At 51.4% G+C, this 22856-nt stretch overlaps 2 protein-coding genes across 2 annotated transcripts in view; one reads left to right on the top strand and one right to left on the bottom strand.

The window, feature by feature from the left end:
• IRAK1 (interleukin 1 receptor associated kinase 1) overlaps positions 1-10813 on the top strand; it is a 34933-nt gene extending 24120 nt beyond the window's left edge. Inside the window, exons 8-14 of the mRNA XM_056850374.1 lie at positions 87-199; positions 2816-3020; positions 4289-4357; positions 4495-4713; positions 6307-6514; positions 7849-7971; positions 10755-10813. Coding sequence (XP_056706352.1) covers positions 87-199; positions 2816-3020; positions 4289-4357; positions 4495-4713; positions 6307-6514; positions 7849-7971; positions 10755-10813 — 996 coding nt within the window. The remainder of the gene's footprint in view (positions 1-86; positions 200-2815; positions 3021-4288; positions 4358-4494; positions 4714-6306; positions 6515-7848; positions 7972-10754) is intronic.
• Positions 10814-14276: 3463 nt separating this feature from the next.
• On the bottom strand, positions 14277-15038 carry TMEM187 (transmembrane protein 187). Its single transcript, XM_056850364.1, has one exon. It carries the CDS (start codon positions 15036-15038, stop codon positions 14277-14279), a length of 762 nt encoding a protein of 253 aa, XP_056706342.1.
• Positions 15039-22856: the final 7818 nt, after the last annotated feature.

Genomic DNA, 22856 nt, shown 5'->3' with positions numbered 1-22856 from the left:
GGAGTTCCACAATTTAACTATACGTTGTGTGAAGAAGTACTTCCTTTTATCTGTTTTTATAGCAGCCTGTTTCTTTGGTTTCTCAGGTGGGTCCCTGCCTTTCGTGGGCCCAGCGACTCCACGTGGCGGTGGGGACGGCTCGGGCCATCCAGTTTTTGCACAGCGATTCTCCCAGCCTCATCCACGGAGACGTCAAGAGGTGAGAGGGAGGGGTGACCCTGGATGGGAGAGGGCTGCTATGCAGAGGTAGGCAGTGGCAAACCCACCTCTGATCGTCTCTTGCCTTGGAAACTCTACATGATAGCCATGTCCACTGTGACTTGACGGCCGTTTCCACCACCACCAGTTCTATTGTTAGGGATCTGGCTTGCAAGCTGAGGCTACATCTAGGTTGAAGGAAAACCGGTTAAGTGTTAAATTTTGCCCATCTTCAAAAAACAAAAAAAAAGCTTTCCCATATATTCGTCTTTTCCACTGTGTGGCCTTGTAATGAGAAGAAGAAGAGTTGGTTCTTATATGCCAACTTTCTCTACAACTTAAGGAAGAATCAAACCGGCTTACAATCACCTTCCCCTCCCCACCACAGACACCGTGTGAGGTAGGTGGGGCTGAGAGAGCTGTGACTAGCCCAAGTACACCCAGCTGGCTTTGTGCGTAGGAGCAGCAAAACAAATCCAGTTCACCAGATTAGCCTCTGCCGCTCATGTGGAGGAGTGGGGGAACCAAACCCGGTTCTCCAGATCAGACTCCATCGCTCCAAACCACCGCTCTTAACCAGTAAACCACTAATGACAGTGGTTTTTGAACTCTGTTCCCAGAATCTTTGGGCACCTCAGTGGCGTACTGGGTCTTCCATAACGAAAGAGAGAAAAATAATGCCGGACAGGCATCTCTGAAGGACGGTCTTTCTCTCTTCCCCACCCCCCTCCCATGCAGTGCTTGGCCACGAAGAAGCAGAGCATGTTCCGGGTTGTGTCTCAGTTCACACCGGTTGGCACTGAAGGCCGGTGGCCTGCCCCGAGAATGTGCCCCTGTGTTTCCATGGCAAGCGTTTAAGGGTCCTTTAGCAGATGAAATGACATGGAAAAAGTTTCCCCATAATAGCACCCTTAAAAATGACTAATTCAAACAGTGTTGATTTGCTGAAAATTGGCTTGCGTTTTTAGATGTTTCTATTAAAAGTACCACCCTGACCTGGATGGCCCAGGCTAGCCTGATCTCATCAGATCTCAGAAGCTAATCAGGGTCAGCCCTGGTTAGTATTTGGATGGGAGACCACCAAGGAATACCAGGGTTGCTGTGCAGAGGAAGGCACTGGCAAACCACCTCTGTTAGTCTCTTGCCATGAAACCCCCCCAAAAAGGGGTCGCCATAAGTTGGCTGCGACTTGAAGGCACTTCACACACACACATTAAAAGTACCATAAGGTCCATGGAGCATTTATTAAGTATAGCAAACCACCTATCCTTTAATGTATTGCTTGGGAACATTCCAGGGGCTTTTTTTATGCGTAGCCCCCTGGGTATAATTTATTTCTTACAGTAAGCCCTCAGTGCCCCAGCAGTGAGGGTCCAATCTCATCTTCCTCACATGAGACCTTCTGAAATTCTCCCACAAGTTTGTATTCTGAGCTGAAAAAAATTGGGGCTGGTCAAGAAAAGAGGCCATATGATCATCAGAATAGCTGACTAGTTCTGGCCAAATGTACACTTTTCAGCATTCCTTGTTTAGCTGTGACTCGCTCAACGAGGCTAGAGACAGATGGATAAAGCCTTTTATTCGGGAATCTGTCTCTAAACTGGACAATCTGAGGGTTCTTTTAGCAGGGGTGGATTTTAATACTACATTGGCAGTCGCCAAATTTCTTTCCCAGTCAATTTAAGGTTAAAAAATACTGATTTCCTTGTGGGATATTTAGATAGTTCCTTTTTTTCTTCCTTTTTATTTTGAACTCAGTGTGACGTGGTTCAAGGCCGAATTGTCCATATGAACAATATCATTAAAGTAACTAAAAATAGCTGAATGCATTAAAATCCCTATTTGCCGTAGTGGTGGTGAAACTAAAATCCCCTATAAACAACTGTCATTAAACAAAAAGGGGGAACGAAAGACCCAACCCTAAAAACAAAAGCCGGATACCCAAAGGTTGGGTGGAGAAAGACTAAATAATATGTGTTTATTTGAAGGTGCTGATATCTGTATTAAAAATATTAAAAGTCATATTAAAAGAAAGCACAATGGCAACTAATACAGGTTGATAACATTAAACCACAAACCAAACACGTTTCCATCCACTGGCCTATCAGTAGTATAATAAAATCCAGCATGGTGCAGTGGTTAAGAGCGGTGGTTTGGAGCGGTGGACTCTGGTCTGGAGAACCGGGTTTGATTCCCCCACTCCTCCACATAAGCGGCAGAGGCTAATCTGGTGAACTGGATTTGTTTCCCCACTCCTATACATGAAGTCAGCTGGGTGACCTTGGGCGAGTCACAGTTCTTTTAGAGCTCTCTCAACCCCACCTCCCTCACAGGGGTGTCTGTTGTGGGGAGGGGAAGGGAAGGCAATGGTAAGCCGTTTTGAGTCTGTTTTGTCTTCTCATAATGTCACCAAAGTATGACAGCCTCAGTTGAGTCATTTTAGCTTCTAGGGTCAATTCAGGCTTCATTTGATCTGTAATCCACTGATTTGTATTTTTTTTTATTTGGCCGTCCACGGTATCCGTAACACTCTCCTCCAACACCACATTTCAAAGGAATCTACTTCCTTCCTATCGTGCCTGGATATAACCCTTCTTTTCTCATTTGCCCCTCGCAGCTCTAACATCCTCCTGGACGCGGCGCTCAACCCTCGCCTGGCCGACTTTGGACTTGCGCGATTCAGCCGCCGGCTGAAGCAAGGAGAACACAGCACCACACTGGGCTGGACCCAGACGGTGCGGGGCACACTAGCGTACCTGCCCATCGAGTACATCCGGACCGGGACGCTTTCCACGGCCATTGACGTCTTCAGTTTTGGCGTGGTGAGGAATGCGGAGATAGGAGGAACTAGGGTGGCCAACTCTGGGTTGGGAAATCCCTGGAGAGTTGGGGGGGTGCGGCCTAGGGAGGGGAGGGACGTCATCAGGGAATAATGCCATAGAGTCCACCCTCCAGAGCAGCCGTTTCCTCCGTGGAAGCTGGTCTCTGTCCTCTGGAGATCAGTCGTAATTCTAGGAGAACTCCAGGCCCCAGCTGGAGGTTGGCAACCCTAGGAGGAACGCAGCAAAGTTCTTGTGAAGTCAGGGCCAGATTAAAATTCTATCCCCCTCTGCTTCTTCGTTTCCCGACACGTGGGTGCCTGGTTGTGGCCTTCTTTTCGTCCGTGACCTCTTCCTAGGACCGCTGTGGCTTCTCCCCACTCGGGAGGTCAGTTTTCCCAGGAAAGTAATTTTTGGACCGAACAGCCAGTTTGCAAAGCAGCACCTGAGAATTCCCTGGTGGGAGCCAGTGTGGTGCAGTGGCTAAGAGCGGTGGAGTCTGATCTGGAGAACCGGGTTCAATTCCTCCCTCCTCAACATGAGCGGCGGAGGCTAATCTGGTGAACTGGGTTGGTTTCCCCACTCCTCCACATGAAGCCAACTGGCTTCATATGTAGGAGTGGGGAAACAAATCCAGTTCACCAGATTAGCCTCCGCCGCTCATGTGGAGGGGTGGGGGAATCAAACCCTGTTCTCCAGATCAGACTCCACCGCTCCAAACCACCGTTCTTAACCACTACCACCACGCTAGTGGTGTAGAGTTGGTTTTTATATGCCGACTTTCTCTTCCACTTAAGGGAGAATCAAACCAGCTTACAATCTCCTTCCCTTCCCCACAGCAGACACCCTGTGAGGTAGGTGGGGCTGAGAGAGTTTGGCGAGAACTGTGACTAGCTCAAGGTCACCCAGCTGGCTTCAGGAGAAGGAGCGGGGAATCAAATATGGTTCTCGAAGTTGAAGTTTTTATTGGCATTAAAATGTGGGATACAAAAGCGATTACAATAAGACCATAATATACAGGGTACACAATATACTGGGTACATTAAACCATCAGTTTTACAGAAAAAAAAACTAATTAAGAAGGTTACTTAATTACGCAGTCTTAAGCCAGCCGTATTTGATACACAAGCACTCATGTTCTTTGATAAACCCGGTTCTCACAATCAGACTCCACTGCTCCAAACCGCCGCTCTTAACCACTACGCCACGCTGGCTCTTTAAATAACGCCGCCCCTCTTTCTCTCTCTCTCTCTCTCTCCCCCCCGCCCCAGGTACTACTGGAAATCTTAACTGGGAGGCAACCCATGGAGGTAGATTCAGAGGGACGCAGCTTGTACTTGGTGAGAAGCTCTCCCTCTCTTCTTACTTAACGGGGAGGGTGCTCCTTCCAAACAACTGGAGGGGGTCGTCCCTGCCAGCGTCCTGTTCTCCCCCCACCCACTGATGTTCTGATGAATGCCCGACTCTCTGTCTTCAGAAAGAGCTGCCGAACAAAGAAGAGGAGCAGAAAGCCCTGCCGGTGTCCGCCATGACGGCGTCGGGCTCCTCCCAAGACACTCAGCTCGGCGCCCATCTCCACCATTGGCACACGGACCCACGGGCAGGGCCCTGTCCGGAGCAGCTGGGCACGGCGATCAGGCAGTTGGCCTACCGTTGCCTAAACCGGCGGGGCAAGCACCGCCCTGCAATGGCCAAGGTAGGTGGAGTTGCGGCGGGCCTGGGCAGCAGCGTTGGAGCCCTTTCTCTGAGTGCGCAGGGATGGAAGTTGTGCTGCGTCACCTGCGTGGGAGGCAGTGTTGCTGTCCCCGGCCTCGTTTCCCATCTGTGAAATGTATCTCGGCTTATTTTGACATCATCTGTGTAGATGGCAGAGACCTTTTTGGGGGAGGGGTGAGAGTCTGTTCCACATTCAGATAACCTCTTCTTGCTGGAAGTCGCCCTATACTGAATCAGAACCTTGGTCCATCAAAGCCAGTATTGTCTTAAGAACGTAAGAAAAGCCCTGCTGGACCAGACCAAGGCCCATCAAATCCAGCAGTCTGTTCACCCAGTGGTCAACCAGGTGCCTCTAGGAAGCCACAAACAAGACGACTGCAGCAGCATTATCCTGCCTGCGTTCCACAGCACCTAATGTAACAGGCATGCTCCTTTGATCCTGGAGAGAATAGGTATGCATAAGAACAAAAGGAAAGCCCAGTTGGCTCAGACCAAGGCCCAGCAAATCCAGCGGTCTGTTCACACAGAGGCCAACCAGGTGCCTCCAGGAAGCCCATAAGCAAGACGACTGCAGCAGCATTATCCTCCCTGCCTGTGTCCCACAGTACCTAAAATAATAGGCGTTCTCCTCTGATACTAGAGTGAATACTCATGCATCATGACTAGTAGCCATAGATAGCCCCATCCTCCATAAGAACATACGGAAAGCCCTGCTGGATCAGCCCAAGACCCATCAAATCCTGCAGTCTGTTCACACAGGGGCCAACCAGGTGCCTCCAGGAAGCCCATAAGCAAGATGACTGCGGCAGCATTATCCTGCCTGCGTTCCACAGCACCTAATAGAATAGCCTGCGCTTCTGATCCTGGAGAGAATAGGTTTACATCATGACTAGTATCCATTTGGACTAGTAGCCATGGGTAGCCCCATCCTCCAGGTGCACAGGGACACATGGGAGGGGATGGTCCTGCAAATGACTGTGGCCTTCTCCTGGCTTAGGCAGGTCTAGCAGAAGTACCAGGTTTGAATCCTTGCTTTGCCATGGAAACTTGCTGGCTGACCTTGGGCCAGTCATGCATTCTCAGCCTAGCTTACCTCTCAGGGATTTCAAAGGGAGATTAGAAAGAGAGACTGTTGAATTACAACTAATCATGAAGCTCAACACAATGCATTATCCTGGACTGAATAGAGATCTGGGATTCTTGTCTCACTACCAATGCTAATTACTCCACCCCTGCAACCCCTCTGCATATCACACCTGATCCAATCCTGCCTGCTAAGGCCATTTACTTGCTTTTGACATTTACATGGCCCTTGTGTTTCTAATTCACTCGTCTCTACTTAAGGATAGATGGAGTCACATTCTAGCTGTATCCGAGGAAGTGAGCCATGGCTCACGAAAGCTCATACACCCTGCCAGAAATGTTGTTAGTCTTTAAGGTGCTACTGGACTCTTTTGTACTGCTACTGACAGACTAATGTGGCGACCCATCGTGATTTACCTTCCGGGGTTGCTGTGGAGATAAAACGGAGGAGAGGAGAACGGACGTTAATTCCTCTCCCTGTTCCTCGCAGGTGTACCAAGAGCTGGAGCAGCTGCAGCTGTCCTTGTACGGGGAGTCGGCTTCGCCTCTGCTGCTGGCGGGGCAGCTCCCCGCCCCCCAGGAGAGCTCCTACCCCTCCCGGCCTCTCAACCAGCCCGAAGAGAGTGACGAAAGCCTGGACCTGGAGCTGCGGAGCTGTGGGAGCGGATCCCTGGAGAGAGCTGCGATGAGCCCCCCAGGTAAGATTCACTGTGGTGCTTTCTCTGGCCCCTTTCGGAGCCCCTCCTGAGTCACGAGGCTGATAGTTTGCTGGCGGTCAGCCCAGTACACAAAGCACTAATTAAGTACAAGGAGGTGGGGGTGCGACAACTGATAACGACCCGCGCTTTAGAGGTAGGCCACCACCAACAAACAGCACTTTGGAATATCTAGCGGTAAATGACATGCAGCCGCTTGATCGTGCATCCCTCATTAATGTAAGAACGTAAGAAAAGCCCTGCTGGATCAGACCAAGGCCCACCAAGTCCAGCCGTCTGTTCACACAGTGGCCAACCAGGTGCCTCCAGGAAGCCCCCAAACAAGACGACTGCAGCAGCATATTAGGAAGAATTTTCTAACTGTTAGAGCGGTTCCTCAGTGGAACAGGCTTCCTCGGGAGGCGGTGAGCTCTCCTTCCCTGGAGGTTTTGAAGCAGAGGCTAGATGGCCATCTGTCAGCAATACTGATTCTATGACCATACGCCGATCATGAGAGGGAGGGCATCTTGGCCATCTTCTGGGAATGGAGTAGGGGTCACTGGAGGTGTGTGTGGGGGAGGTTAGTTGTGAATTTTCTGCATTGTGCAGGGGGTTGGACCCTGGTGGTCCCTTCCAACTCTATGATTGTATGATTCTATTCTATGATTCTATCCTGCCTGTTCTCCACAGCACCTAATATAATAGGCATGCTCCTGTGATCCTGGAGAGAATAGGCATGCATCATGTCTAGGATCCATTTCAACTAGTAGCCCTGGATAGCCCCATCCTTTATAAGAACTTAAGGAAAGCCCTGCTGGATCAGCCCAAGGCCCATCAAGTCCAGCAGTCTGTTCACAGTGGCCAACCAGGTGCCTCTAGGAAGCCCACAAGCAAGACGACAGCGGCAGCATTATCCTGCCTGCATTCCACGGCACCTTAATAGAATAGGCATGCTCCTCAGATACTGGAGAGAATAGGTATGGATAATGACTAGTATCCAGTTTTACTAGTAGCCACAAATACCTCTATCCTCTATGAACATGTCCACTCTCCTCCTAAAGCCTTCCAAATTGGCAGCCATCACCTTATCCTGGAGCAGGGAGTTCCACAAGTTAAGTCTTGCTCCTCTGATCCTGGAGAGAACAGGCATGCATCATGGCTAGTATCCTTTAGCCCTGTCTCTGCGAGCTGAAAAATCACGGCTATCCGGCGTGCTTTTTTCTGACGCGCTTCTGTTCCCGGCCAGTGAACCCACCCAGCATTTCATCCCCGTCCCACCCTGGCAAAACAGAGTTTCCCTCTCAGCCGGCGGCTCAGCTCTGCTGCTTTCTCTGCAGGCTACTCTGCCCCTCAGATCGTCATCAACCCGGCACGGAGGCGCATGATGGAGCGGCTGGCACGCTACGCCGACGGGGCCCTTGACAGCGTGGGCCTACTCGCCTCTCTCTCCTTGCGGGAAGGTAACTCCCCCCCCCCCCGTACCTCCTGCCAACACCTTTTCTGGAGTTTTTAGAAAGTTTTTAGAAAGGGGGCGGGGTCAGGCGGTGCTTTCACCCAGCAAGGCCTCTGATTGGCCGATGGAGGTTTGATTGGCTGTGCAGATTTTTTTTTAAAAAAAAACATTTCTTTGGCTGCAGCTGTCCCCCACAGCACAAGGGTCCTCACTGTGTGGCTGAAGGTACGCCGGGGCGGCCATTTTGTGGCTGGCTCCGCCTCCTGCAGCAGCCATTTTACGGCAGCCGTTACGTGGCTGTGCGCACCACACTGTGTCAAAAATCCAAAGGTGCCCACTGGCTCAAAAAGGGTTGGGGACCCCCTAGATTAGGGCGTGGAATTCAAGAAGGGCGGTTTGAGCCACCATTGCTCTTCCGTGTGCTTGGCTTCACTAGGCTGCTATCATAACCTGACCCTTCCAACTGTATGATTCTTTGATTCTGTGATAACAGCCAGTCTGGCTCAAAGGACAATCTGGCCTTGAGAGGTTCACGCCCGAGGGAATTACAGCTGGGAGGGTATTGGGAACACCTGAAACTGATAAGGCCCAGGATGTGAAAGAGGGAGGGTTTTCCCACCATGAAAGGTTTCTTTCGGGTTATCGTTTTGGCCACGGGAACTGGCAGTAGGATCATATGCGATCAGTTTGGTTTGAGAGTAGCTGGCACGGCTAGTTAATTGTTTTAAGTTTCTTTTTTTTATCACCTGCCTTAGAATGAGAGTTTGCTTTTTTCGAACTCTCTCTTATCATCAATAAGTTGTCATGATTGATTTGAGCAAAGGTGTGAGGCGAGTTGGTGCGCGGCTCTTCCCCTCCCAGAAACGAATTTCGGGGCTGGAGTAGTAAAGCCTGAGTCCAGGCCTTCTCTGTTTTGTCTGTGGAGGCTGGAACCCCATACACCTCTTACCCTTGGCAACGGGTTCAAAAGCCTTACGTCTTGGAGGAGCTGGGTATTACGCTTGCTTCTGCACATACCTGACTTGGTACATGGGAAATCGGCTACATGCATGAAGTAGTTGTGTTCAGTTAGAGCGGTTCCTCGGTTCCAACAGTTAGAGCGGTTCCTCGGTGGAACAGGCTTCCTTGGGAGGTGGTGAGCTCTCCTTCCCTGGAGGTTTTCAAGCAGAGGCTAGATGGCCATCTGTCAGCAATGCTGATTCTATGACCTTAGGCAGCTCATGAGAGGGAGGGCACCTTGGCCATCTTCTGGGCATGGAGTAGGGGTCACGGGCTGTGGGATGAGGTAGTTGTGAATTTCCTTCATTGAGCAGGGGGTTGAACTAGATGACCCTGGTGGTCCCTTCCAACTCTGTGAAGTAAACACAACTGCTTCATTCATTCTCCATTGCTGTCCTTTACTCCTAGAAAGCTTCCCCCCAAGCATCTGATGCGGTGGCCCCTCAAATCCCAGCAGAAAACCTAAGAAAAATACAGAGGAAATTGGTTATGGGTCCTAGGGCAAAGATCTGTACCCACACTTCCTGTTTCTCTCTGTCACCATGAGGACTAGAAACATCCGAGGGGAGGGGAGGAGGAAAGGTGGGGTTCTTGATATTCTGCCTTTGTGGTTGTATTCCATAGAGCAGGGGTACCCCTCCCCCAACCCTTTTGAGCCTGCGGGCATCTTTAGAACCCCAAAATGGCTGTCGCCAAAAGCAACATTTTAAAAAAATTCCTTTCCCTAGATTTAACAGCCATTGGCTATCCATCAACCATTTCACACTTTAAAAAGGGGATATGAAATTTAATTTTTCCTTGACGCTATAAAGAGAAAAGTTGCCGCATCTCTCACGCAATTGACTGATCTACTCTACAGCAGATAGCGCAGTATCCGCTTCTCAGAAAGCGTCTCATAACACAACATTTTTGAAAATCCGCACAGCCAATTGAATCTCCAATGGCCGGTCCGGAAGCCTCGCTGGGCATAAGCGTCACCTGGCCTCGCCCACTTTCTAAAAGCACTTGGCGAACACCAGGAAAGGTGATAGTGGGTGCCACGGGGCCCATGAGCCGCGAAGCATAGTCATAGCTGTGTGAGTTTCTGTCCCTCAGCCACTGCGGCTTGTTCTTCTGGGGCGGGTCTTCAAAGCACAGAGGGAAAAGGGCTGGGTGCCAGGCGGAATGGAAGACGGGGGGCGGGAATGGTTAATACAGCATGATGTAGTGGTTAAGAGCTGTGGTTTGGAGTGGTGATCTGGAGAACTGGGTTCGATTCCCCCACTCCTCCACATGAGCGGCGGAGGCTAATCTGGTGAATCGGGTTGGTTTCCCCACGCCTACACACAAAGCCAGCTGGGTGACCTTGGGCTAGTCACAGCTCTCTCAGCCTCACCTACCGCACAGGGTGCCTGTTGTGGGGAGGGGAAGGGAAGGTGATTGTAAGCCACTTTGATTCTTCCTAAAGTGGTAGAGAAAGTCAGCATATAAAAACCAACTCTTCTTGTTCTTCTACCAGAATCCCTAGAAGCTTTTCAATACCTGATTATGATGAATGAATGTGCTTATTCCCCTAATAAATGTTCCCCTAATAAAAAGTTGTAAAATTCAGAATAGGAAACATGTTGTAAGGGAAGGTGATTGTAATCCGATTTGATTCTTCCTTAAGTGGTAGAGAAAGTCGGCATATAAAAACCAACTCTCTCTCTCCTTCCTTCCTTCCTTCCTTCCTTCCTTCCTTCCTTCCTTCCTTCCTTCCTTCCTTCCTTCCTTCCTTCCTTCCTTCCTTCCTTCCTTCCTTCCTTTCAACAGAGCAGCGCCCTACCCGTCCTTCTCACGAGCCGGAGGAGAGTGACGAATTTGAGGCCTGACGCAGGCGTACAGAAATGGAAGGAATAAAGTTCTCATTGGCGCTGACGGCACTTTCCCGACTCCGGAGCCCTGCTCTCCTCTTTGGTGCTGTGCGTGGGCATTGCTTAGCTGGTATGGCTTGCCCCACGGAGCCGGCCCCGTTGGCACACCGCCGTTTCCGGCGGGATTTCTGATCAAGCCAGCAACAGAGGGACAGCTGATGGGAGGGTGCTTATTTGGTCAAAGATCAGAGTCCCTACCCCAAGACTGAGTTCTCATGGGGGGAGAGGGTGGTTGTGGTGGGGTTTCTTTCATGTTTTTAAAAAACCTTACAGCCTTCTTCCCACAGTCTCCTCACTACATATGCCTATTTCACGGATGGGTACAATAAATAAAATATTTTATATATTTGTAACCTGCCTGAGTGGTGATTTGCTGGTAGCCAGTGGCAAAGATTACTTTTTACCACTGAAAAGCTGATTGGAATTCAGTCAGCCTGCCTCGCCCATCCATCTCTCCCCCCCCACCACCACCACATTGTTAGGAGGAGACAGATACCAGGGCAGCGGAGGCCCCAAACAGGTTGGGGCGGGCAGAGGGGAAGCGTGATGGAAGACTCTTCAAACAGCCTGGGAGGGGCCGTGGCTCAGTGGTAGAGAATCCACTTGGAATGCAGAAGGTCCCAGGTTCAATCCCCGGCATCTCCAGTTAAAGGGACCAGGCAAGTAGGTGTTGTGAAAGACCTCAGCCTGAGACCCTGGAGAGCCGCTGCCGGCCTGAATACACAGTACTGACTTTGATGGACCGAGGGTCTGATTCAGTATTAAGGCAGCTTCATGTGTTCAGGCTCTTCCCGTCTGGCTCTCTCATTCGTCGTAAGGCCACGCGAAGACTTAAATTCCGACTCCCTGCAGGTTTTGTTTTTGCAAATTATTTTTATTTCTAAAATATATTCTTCCCCCGTCTCCTCAAGCGGCTTATAACAGAATGAAAATGAAGCAGATAACAATGACTCATAAGCTGACTCAGCAAGGCCAAAGTTCTCTGAAGCACTGGCAGTGTTTCTGGTTCCTAGGAGTTGGGAGAGGCTGTGGCTCAGTGGGAGAGCCTCCGCGTGGCATGCAGAAGGTCCCAGGTTCAATCCCCAGCACCTCCAGTTAAAAAGATCAGGTCATAGGTGATGCGAAAGAGCTCTGCCTGAGACACAGGAGAAATACTACTAGTCAGAATAGACAATATAAGGCAGGTTCATGTGAGGTCCTTTGGGGAGGGGCTGTGGCTCAGTGGTAGAACCTCCACTTGGCATGCAGAAGGTCCCAGGCTCAATCCCCGCATATCCAGTTGAAAGGACCAGGCAGTAGGTGATGTGAAAGACCTCTCTACCTGGACAGCCGTTGCCTGTCCTGAGTAGAATCATAGAGTTGGGAGGGGCCATACAGGCCGTTTTGCCCAACCCCGTTTAATGCAGGACCAGCCTAGAGCATCCCTGACGAGTGTTTGTTCAGCTGCTGCTTGAAGACTGCCAGAGAGGGGGATCTCACCCTAGGCAGCCAATTCCAATGCTGAACTATTGTAAACATTTTTCTCCTAATATCGAGCCGGTACCTTTCCGCCTGCAATTTAAACCCATTATTGTGAGTCCTCTGCTGCCAACAGGAACAGCTCCCTGCCCTCCCCTAAGTGACGGCCCTTCAAATACTTCCAGTGAGCAACCATGTCGCCCCTCAACCTCCTCTTCCCTAGACTGAACATCCCCAACTCCCTCAGCCTTTCCTCGCAGGGCTCGGTCTCCAGGCCCCCAATCATCCTCGTCGCTCTCGCTCTGCACCTGCTCCATTCTGTCCGCATCTTTTTTTAAATTGAGGCCTCCAGAACTGCATACAAGACTCCAGGTGCGGCCTGACCAATGCAGTGTACAGCGGGACTATGACATCTTGCAATTTCGATGTTGCGCCCCTGTTGATACACCGCAAGACCACATTAGCCTTTTTTGCCGAGGATCTTGTCCACACACAGTAGACTATTCTGACCTTGATGGACCAGCGGTCCAATTCAGAACATGGCAGGTTCATACTCATGTTCACCTAAAGTCTGAGATTCATGCTCATGTTCACCTAAAGTTTCCCAGAGCGCAACAGGGGGGGGGGGCAGGTGAGAAGAACTGTGTTTAAGAATTAAAGTAATAATTATATTCTCCTTTTTTGTTCTTGGAAGTGATTTTATAGAAGTAGCAGCTCAGGCCCTAGGATCTGACGCCAGGGCAGGAAACAAATACTGATAGAACCATGTCTGGTCATCAAGCAATGTATTAAGAGGTTTCATACCTGATTAACATAACGTGGGCAGTTTCCCACATAGAATTCAGACAAACATTTAAAAGGAAGACCAACTTACTGATGAAGTACACGAAACGAGCACCAACCTAGGGTGTCGTTGGGTTGGACTTTACGTTGTTGAATTCCTCTTCACATTGTAGTGTTCCCGACCAGGAGGAATCCGGGAACTCCCGACACCAGGGAGGCGCGGTTTGGCGCGTTCTTCAATTTGACTCTGCAAATCCTTCATCTGGTAACCTTTTTGGGCGTTCACCTACTGTGTTCCCTGCGCCTCGTCTCACAGCCGGCACGAAACCCTTGGTCTCCGGCTGGGAAATGCAGTTGCGGCGCAACTTTTTACTTTGAACTTTATTACTCACAAGCGACACAGATTCCTTTACTTTTGGCTGCGGGAAGGCAGCCGCAGTGCGATTTGTGCTTCAGTTTATCTTTGAATTTCATTTGAACTCTCTTGTAGCTTACACTAGAGTAACTGATTTTGAAATTGAGTAGTGTGAATTAACACTTTGTATTATTTCATGGATTTTGTGGGAATGTTTTTATTTTTATTTTTATTTGATACATATAGTGTTGCATAAATTAGGGATATTTACAATTGGTGAATATAATTTGCGTTTTAAAAGCAGAGCCTTTGTGCTGATTTTTTTGTACAACTGCGGTTAACACAGCACAGATTTGTTGTTTGCCTCAAGTACCTGGAGGTTGGCAACCCTAGCTGGAGATCAGTTGGAATAGCAGGAGATCACTAGCTAGTACCTGGAGGTTGGCAACCCTGTGCATTTCCTCTTAGGAGCTCAGGACGCCGGACGTGGTTCTCCCTAATTTTTATCCTCAACAACCCTGTGAGGTGGTTTGGTAGGGTTGCCAGATCTCTCCTCACCACCGGCGGGAGGTTTTTGGGGTGGAGCCTGAGGAGGGCAGGGTTTGGGGAGGGGAGGGACTTCAATGCCATAGAGTCCAATGGCCAAAGAAGCCACTTTCTCCAGGGGAACTGATCTCTATTGGCTGGAGATCAGTTGTAATAGCAGGAGAATGCCAGCTAGTACCAGGAGGTTGGCAACCCTTCTGGTCCTACAACAGTCAAATCCCTCTGTTCTCACCACTGGTTGCTCCCGTCCTCTGGCTTGTGAACGGCCATGGAATTAATTCACGGGGACTGGAGTCTGCTCAACTGGGTGCAGAAGAGGAAAGTGCAATGGAACTGCAGCAGGTCGCAGATTTTGGACCAGAAGTGGCCGGTGAGACGGCGGAAGGGGGCCCACTGGGCCAGCTCGTGGTCCCATAGCTTGAGGCACACAAAACCCAGGCAAGCGGAGAATCCCACCACCATGAGGCCCATGGATGCGGCGTCGCCCCAACGCTTATGCGCCCGGAGGACTTTCCAAACGGCTATTGCAATATGTCCGGCCAACGTCAGCTCAAACCCTTGGGGGTGAAGAAGGGCCAGGCCGTAACTGGCCAGTGAAGCGGCTTCCATGGCGAAGAAGGTGCGGGGCTGCCAGCCACGCTCCAGGAAGTGGCACCAGACGGCGGCCCAAGTGAAAATCGGCAAGGTCATCCACTGGTCTAAGACGGCTGCCCAATGAGACTGTGTCCAGAGCCGGAGCCACTGGACGGGCCCATAGGCCACGGCCAGGAGGGCAAAGACCTCCTGGAGGTAGCGCGCCCGCCCTCGCAGCCCGCCCGGAGAAGACAGCCAGTGCCAGCCCAGAAAAATGTAGCCCACGTTGACTAAACAGTTGGCAGGCATGGCTACCAGAGCGGGCAAGCCTGGCACGGGGGGCTCGGCGTAATGCTCGTACCCAACTTCTACGTGGACGCTGTCAAAGGCCCCCAAAGCGACCGCTCCTGAGCAGACCGCCAGCCCTGCGGCTACGTGCCAGATTGCGGCTCTGTCTTCGAATTTCATATTGCTTCCCTAGTTGCTGGCCCTCACCTGGATGGCCCAGGCTAGCCCGATCTCATCAGATCTTGGAAGCTAAGCAGGGTCGGCCCAGGTTAGTATTTGGATGGGAGACCTCTAGGGAAGTCCAGGGTTGCTATGCGGAGGCAGGCAATGACAAACCACTTCTGGATGTCTCTTGCCTTGACCTGGATGGCTCAGGTTAGTCCGATCTCGTCAGATCTCAGAAGCTTAGCAGGGTTGGCCCTGGTTAGTATTTGGATGGGAGACCTCCAAGGAAGTCCAGGGTTGCTATCCGGAGGCAGGCAATGACAAACCACCTCTGAACGTCTCTTGACTTGACCTGGATGGCTCAGGTTAGTCCGATCTTGTCAGATCTCAGAAGCTTAGCAGGGTTGGCCCAGGTTAGTATTTGGATGGGAGACCTCCAAGGAAGTCCAGGGTTGCTATGCGGAGGCAGGCAATGACAAACCACCTCTGAACGTCTCTTGACTTGATCTGGATGGGCCAGGCTAGCCCGATCTCATGAGATCTCAGAAGCTAAGTAGGGTTGGCCCAAGTTAGTATTTGGATGGGAGACCTCCAAGGAAGTCCGGGGTTGCTGAGGCAGGCACTGGCAAACCACCTCTGTTCTTGCCTTGACCTGGATGGCCCGATCCTGTCAGATCTCAGAAGCTAAGCAGGGTCATCTTGGTTTAATACTTGGATAGGAGACCCCCAAGGAAGTTCCGGGCCGCTATACAGAGGCAGGCAGCGGCAAACCACTTCTGATTCACGGAGCTGCCCAAAGCCAGCTGCAACTCGACGGCACTTTCCCCCACCACCACCAACGGCTGACCTACAATGTCCGTCCTGCCGTCCCGCGGATCGCCCGCCGGTGCAGAAGATGCGTTCTGAATCCCTCTCCCCAACCCCACGCGATTGCACGCCAGGTGAGGAGAAGAGGGAGCGGTCGGAGGAAGAGATTCCCGACTTGCAGTTTCCTTTCCTGACGGTGGCTTCGATTTCCTCCCGCTCGCAAGCCCAGCAGCTGGCTGTGCCCCAGCGGGCAGCGTGTCCTCCTGTCCCCCTGCAAGTCAGGTGCTCTCTTGGCCCTCCTCCCCTTCCCCTAAGCCTCCCACGGTGGACTTCAGATCTAACTCCAAGGACAGGACAGGCCAGTTTCCCTGGCAGCCGGCGGAGTCAGGCCAATTGCAATGTTTGCAGTTATGAAACAGCTGCAGGGGCAGGATTGGCAGCTGGTGACATCACCGCGCGGCGGCGGGGTGCGCTACACGGCGCGGGTGCTTCCTTCCCTGGATCCTGTGTTTGGTCACCATGGCGATCGCAAGTGGTTCCCTCGGGCCTCCGTCTCCCAGACGTTCTGTACCAAGACGTCTGGGCTATTTAATTACAGCGGCGTCGCTGCTGCTTGCTGCGTTGTAGGCGGATCGGATTTGCAAAAACCACGCTCTCGGCACCCAGAGAGAAAACGAGGCAAAACTGAATTGTGCAAGGGTTTTTCTCTACGCAGGCAAGATGGTAGCACTGTACTAAACGATTCACAAAGCGGCTTGGAAAAATTACTAGGGGTTGCAAGCTATACTACTGTGTTTGTGTGTGTTAAGTGCCGTCAAGTCGCTTCCGACTCAAGGCGACCCTATGAATGAAAGTCCTCCAAAATGTCCTATTTTTGACAGCCTTGCTCAGAGCTTGCAAATTGAGGGCCGCGGCTTCCTTTATTGAGTCAATCCATCTCTTGTTGGGTCTTCCTCTTTTCTTGCTGCCCTCAGCTTTCCCTACACTACTGTGTTCAGCTTGCTGAAACTATTTATTTGTTTGGCAAACTTATAGCCCTCCCTCCCGGGCAAAAGCCGAGCTCAGGGCTGCTCACCTAGTCAAATAAATATACAATATACTATAAAACACCATAAACTTAATTAAAACAATGGATTATAAAACCGGCCCTATCAAATCTATAATGGGGGGTGGGCATGCAAACCTTATGAGGCACGTGCTAAAAATCCCGACTGAGAGGGGATATGATAACCATCTTCAAGTACCTGAAGGGCTGTCATAGAGAGGAGGGCGCCGAGTTGTTTTCTGTTGCCCCAGGAGTTCGGACCAGAACCAACAGGTTGAAATTAAATCAAAAGAGTTTCCGTCTAGACATTAGGAAGAACTTTCTAGCAGTTAGAGCGGTTCCTCAGTGAAACAGGCTTCCTCGGGAGGCGGTGAGCTCTCCTTCCCTGGAGGTTTTTAAGCAGAGGCTAGATGGCCATCTGTCAGCAATGCTGATTCTATGACCTTAGGCAGATGACAAGAGGGAGGGCATCTTGGCCATCTTCTGGGCATGACGTAGGGGTCACTGGGTGTGTGTGTGTGTGGGTAGTTGTGAACTTTCTGCATTGTGCAGGGGGTTGGACTAGATGACCCTGTTTGTCCCTTCCACCTCTTATGATTCCTGCATAACAAAAGCCCAGGCAGCGCGCTTTCATGTTACAATCTGCTTTGGGGGTCACACCAATACGGAAAATACAGTTGTGCCGTGTTAAGGCAAACAGGGCTTGAGTCTGTGCCCATTACATGGAAAATGCTAAGGCTTGATGCGTCCTCGTCTAAGGAGATCACAGAGACAACTGTTGAATTACACCGATAAAAGCACACCCGATAGAAGTTCGCGCACCAACACATTTCCTCCCTCCCGTTTCTTCGTTCTCCCCCCCCTGCACCTTTTGCTCCGCTTGGCTGCTGCTCACCACCCAGTAGCCCCTGCCAGCTGCAGGGTTGCAGAGGCCCGGGCCTCCGCCCCCACAAGCAGCGACAGGAAACCCACAAGCGTTGCTGCAGCTGCAGTCAGGTGGGGCCCTTGCAAAATCCCAGGTGGGCTCCTTGGTGTTAACAGTGTGGCACCCCTGCCGATCGCTTCTGCTGACCCTGATCCGATGCATTTTGAATCAGGGCCTGATAACACAGAAATGTAAGAGGAGAAGGATCTCTTTGGGGCACGGAGCTAAGTGGCCAGCAGGCAGGCAGCGTGGTGTAGTGGTTAAGAGCGGTGGTTTGGAGCGGTGGACTCTGGAGTTTATCCCCACTCCTCCACATGAGCAGCGGAGGCTAGTCTGGTGAGCTGGAATGAAGTGCTCCCCTCATTCCCGTAGAGGCCAGTGAGCAATGACGGCAGGAGGTTGGTTTGATTACAGCTTGCTTTATTGGCCAAGAAGTCGTAACCGGGTGAGCCAGGATCCAGACAGAAACAGCTCTGCGATCCTGTCACCCCGAAGCAGGGCAAATGCAAGAGGTTTTATAGACATTTGGCATTCCAATACAACGACGATGCATTTTCTTAACATGTCAACGCAACGTCATTTGTTTCTACTGCGCCTGCGTGAGCCTTGCTACAGTAATGAATGGAGCCTGTCTTGTTGAGCAGTTCAGAGTGTTCCCTTGCAGGGTGAAGCAAAAGTAAGTCTCCCCTTGCTTACTACCCTACTAAATACATACACAACAGGAGGAATAGGTGGGAGGGAGGCCGTCGGAGCCTTTCCTTATGTGAGAGGATTGCAGCCTTTGGAAGGTGTGGGAAGGTGTGTGTGCCTAGGTGCTTGGTGCTAAAGGAAAGGGGGGGCACTGGGAAGCGGCTTTTGTGGTTCTGCTTGTGAGCAGCTTCTGCATGTAGCTTGCGTGTATATCTGAATAGCGACGCAGGTATGATTACTCAGGCACAACAGCTTCCCCACCTCCTTCACATGAAGCCAGCTGGGTGACCTTGGGCTAGTCACAGCCTATAATCTTCATTATTATTGGAAATTTATGCTTTTATACTCAGTCCACATACACTTATAAAGATGCTAAGCCCGGGGTATAAGGGTTAGCATCTAGCACAATACCACATTCTGCACACATATATAATGGCAATACCCCATGTATAAGGGGTCAAGTATTATTCTTTGGTTCCTATTCACTCCTGTGTGATCACCGAGTTAGCATAAACTAGCAGCCATTATGAATCAGGTGCCAGTGAGATCATCCTTGCCTGGCACAGCTAGCCGCCCTAATGAGGCCCAAGGCAGTGATTTAGGGGTGTCAAGAATGTTAAGTTTTGTTTCTCCATTACAGATCATGTAGCCCCCTAAATCCACCCCTAAAAAAAAACCACACTGATAGGATATGCTAATCCAAATGTGTCCATTATTGGGTCTTTGTGTACCTACGCACTATATTACGTATTTGTAACACCCCTGGCCAGAGGTTATAAATGTTGTTGTGAAGGGAAGGCACCCCGAAAGTGCCTTGGGGAAAGCACGCACGGTGCTTTGAGGGAAGACGCTTACAGTGTCTTGAGTTCCAGAGATCAATCTGAATTGCCCCAGTGATCTCTCAGTTTTATTAAGGAATATTACAATGGATAGCAAAGGTCAGTCAGTGATCACACAATGGAACTTAGGCAAGGCATACCACAATTAATGATTAATGAGATCAAGGCATAGAGAAGACAATGACACATTCCTCTTGTAGCCAGCATCCTTTGAACAAACATACATAGAATGATGAGATTAAAAGAAGCTAATCCCTTTAAGGCTGCTACACTGAGGTCATTAGGTCACTATACAGTCAGTAGACTTTGGCCGGGAGCATTTCCATAGACCTAGAATTTGTTATGACCAATATTTCAATGTGGCAAGAATCAGGGTTCTGTGGAACCAATATTAAAATGGCTAGGGTGTGCCCAGTGGCCAATTAACTTGATTTCATAAATCCCTACATTGTTGCAATCCTTTGTTCCGGTGTGTGAATTGTCCTGCGCATTTGGGGCAGTTCTCACCCGGTGTGTCTATTGGGCCTAATAAACAAACTGCTTTGAACGCTCAACCTCCTACTGTGTTATTGTCATTGGGAATTAATGCAATAATACAGGCACATCAACAGCTCTCTCAGCCCCACCTATCACACGGGGTGTCTGTTGTGGGGAGGGGAAGGTGGTTGTAAGCCGGTTTGAGTCTCCCTTAAGTGGCAGAGAAAGTCGGCATTTAAAAACCAGCTTCTCTGCTTCACTTGCTGTCAATCCACCCCTGTGGAGAGAATGTAGAGGCCGCCAACCCTCCAAAGCGGCCCTTTTCTCCAGGGGAACTGATCTCTGTTGGCTGGAGATCAGTTGTAATAGCAGGAGATCTCCAGCTAGTTCCTGGAGGTTGGCATCCCTAGTCCACTCTGCAAAACTGCCACCTCCTCCATGGGAACTAATCTCTGTTGCAGGGAGACCCATCGAAATGCTGGGAGCTCTCCAAGCCCCACCTATGGGGGGGGGGGAGGGAAGAAGGAGAAACCTCTGATAGAAGACAGGAAACACTTTTTGCGTTTGCTCACTATTTGTATACTGTAATATACTTTTTGCAATTTATTAGAACCTTTGTGGTTACTTCTTCTTTTTTTTTGTACAATTTTGGTGTCGCTCCAAGTTGTTAGATAAACGCCTTGTAGCTGCCCTACGGGTGCACCAGATGCTTTTTTGGGGGGGGGAATAAGAAAGCTGACAGGTCCCTGACAGGTCCCTGCCCCCAGGAATTTACAATCGCAATTGCCAGAGCAGAGTTGCTGGGGCTCCTTTTGGAGGAAGGAGCCCCTTGCACTCTCTTGAAGTGACATCCGCCTTGCTTGACTTATTTAAAACCGTCGTTTTATTAGTTAGAGCCGTTTATTTCTAATCGCGTAAAGAGGTTCTTGCGCAAACAGCTGGCGAAGCGCAAGAAAAGGAAGCCACGCCACGCCCAAGATGGCGGAGCTCCCCTCCACTCACATCCGGGTCTTCCTCCGCTGCCGTGCTTGCGGGACGAGTGTGTCTACGCCTGCGCAGTAAGGGAGGTTGTTTTTATGCTCACCATTGCGGCGGGCGGGCGGGTTAAGTGAAGTCTTGTTCTAAAATGGCGAAGGAGGAGAACGTTAATTCCCGACCCCCCCCCCTCTCTCGCTGTACGCGGAAGGAGACTGTTTTGATTCTTTTAAAGTCTCCTCGAGTCGTGTCGCCTAGCAACCAAGCGGACCTCTAAGCGCCATCTTGAGTAGGCATATCCGGACAACAGGCGGCCGCCATCTTGAGAGACGCTCCTCATTGTCCCTCCTCCCGCGCCCACTCTTTTTTTTTAGGCCGCCATCTTGAAAAATTGTTTCAACCCATAAGGGTTGTCAGGGGCCCGCCATCTTGTGTTTCCGCCTTCCAACATCCGGGTCCTTTTTCTTTCCACTCGAAGCGCCATCTTAGCCGACTCCTGATCCGGGTGGCGAGCGCCATCTTGGATCCCTTTTAAGCGCCAAACGCCACAGATGGAGGCTATCGCCATTTTGGCAGGTCCTCCCATGTACAGAGAAGCTCTCAAAAAACAAGCGGTCCGCCATCTTGAACATCCGGGGATTCAGGTCTCGGCCATTTTTCAGTACTTCTTGAGGCGCCAGCTACATCCGGGCACTCTAGCCTCTTAGCAACTAAAAGGGAAGCCATCTTGAGACAGTGTTTGGCCCATCCGGGCACTCGAGGAGCGGCCATCTTGGATGTGGACAGCCGCAGGAGGCACATACGGGGAACAGCGAAACCGCCATGTTGAATAACACAACTCGGGGGTTGGGGGAGGGACACCTGCATACGGGCATTTGGAAAGACGCCATCTTGGCTCTCTTTGTGGGTGGGGGGAGGAAAAAACAGCCACATCCGGGGACTTTGTGGCGCCATCTTCGTTTTGTATGTTGTGACAGGGATGGGGAGGGAGGGTGGAACCAAGATGGCGGCTTCCAGAGAAGCATGGAAACCGAAGAGCCTGCTTCTCGCAGCGCTATAAGCCCCTCAAAACACAGCGGATTCGCTCCCCTCAGACTATTTGGCCAACGGGAAAGAGAAACCAAAAGCCTTTATTTAATTTATTATAAATCACGAGTCCAGAGGGCACCTCGGGCCGGGCGCCCCCTCAGAAAGGAGCGTCGACGGGCGGCCGTTTCCCTCCATAGAGGCGTCCCTGCCTAGACCGAGCCGTGCCCGGCGTGAGGGGAAGCGATCTTTATCAAAGATGGCGGCGCCCATCCGGCCGCCTCACAAGGACTGGGGGGAAAGGAAGTGCGCGGCGCCTCCCCCGAAACATCCGCGGCCGCTCGAAAACGGGGATGGCCAATTATTGGAAAGGCCGATTTGAAAAGGGGGTGGGCGGGGCAAGGGTTCGGGGGCGGGGCTTATCCATCCCAAGATGGCGGCGCCCACAGAACGTTCCTCCCCCTTCACCGCACGAGCGATCCACTTCCATCCCCTGAGGCCGAATATAATAATAAATTAAAAGCGCGTATCGCACCTCGCTTTGGTCTACTTTTTATCTGCGGTCTAAGAAAACGAGGAGGAGCCCCGGCCTCCCCCCCTCTCTCAAGATGGCGGCGCCCGGCAGGCCCCGCCCCCCCAAGATGGCGGCGCCCTTGTGGGAGGGGTTCCGTACAGAGGCCTTATCTCCCCGGCCCCGCCCTCCGAGGCAGAGAGAGCGAGAGAGACAGGACTCCCTCACAGGCGCAAGATGGCGGCTCCCAGGGCGGCGTGAAGGCGCCTTGGAGCCCGCAGCTGGCCCGTCGGTGCCGTACAGCGGGGGGGGCGGAATCGAGCGGCCCGCCGTTGCTCGCCAGGCAGCCCCGGCCGCGGGGGAGGGGGGGAAGGAGGGAGCTAGGCGCCGGGGGGGGGGCGGAGAACAGAGCGGCGTCGGGTGGGGGGGGGCGGCGCGAGAGCGAGGGAGGCGGGGGGGGGAGGCGGCTTCTCCCCTCCCTGAGGCCGCCATTTTCCGTCCGGGCAACGCAAGATGGCGGCTCCCAGGGCCGGGCGCT

Source organism: Euleptes europaea, chromosome 1 (genome assembly GCF_029931775.1).
Source record: "Euleptes europaea isolate rEulEur1 chromosome 1, rEulEur1.hap1, whole genome shotgun sequence".
Lineage (NCBI taxonomy): Eukaryota > Metazoa > Chordata > Lepidosauria > Squamata > Sphaerodactylidae > Euleptes > Euleptes europaea.
Note: the sequence above shows the minus strand (reverse complement) of the source record. Positions and strands in the feature narration are given on the sequence as shown.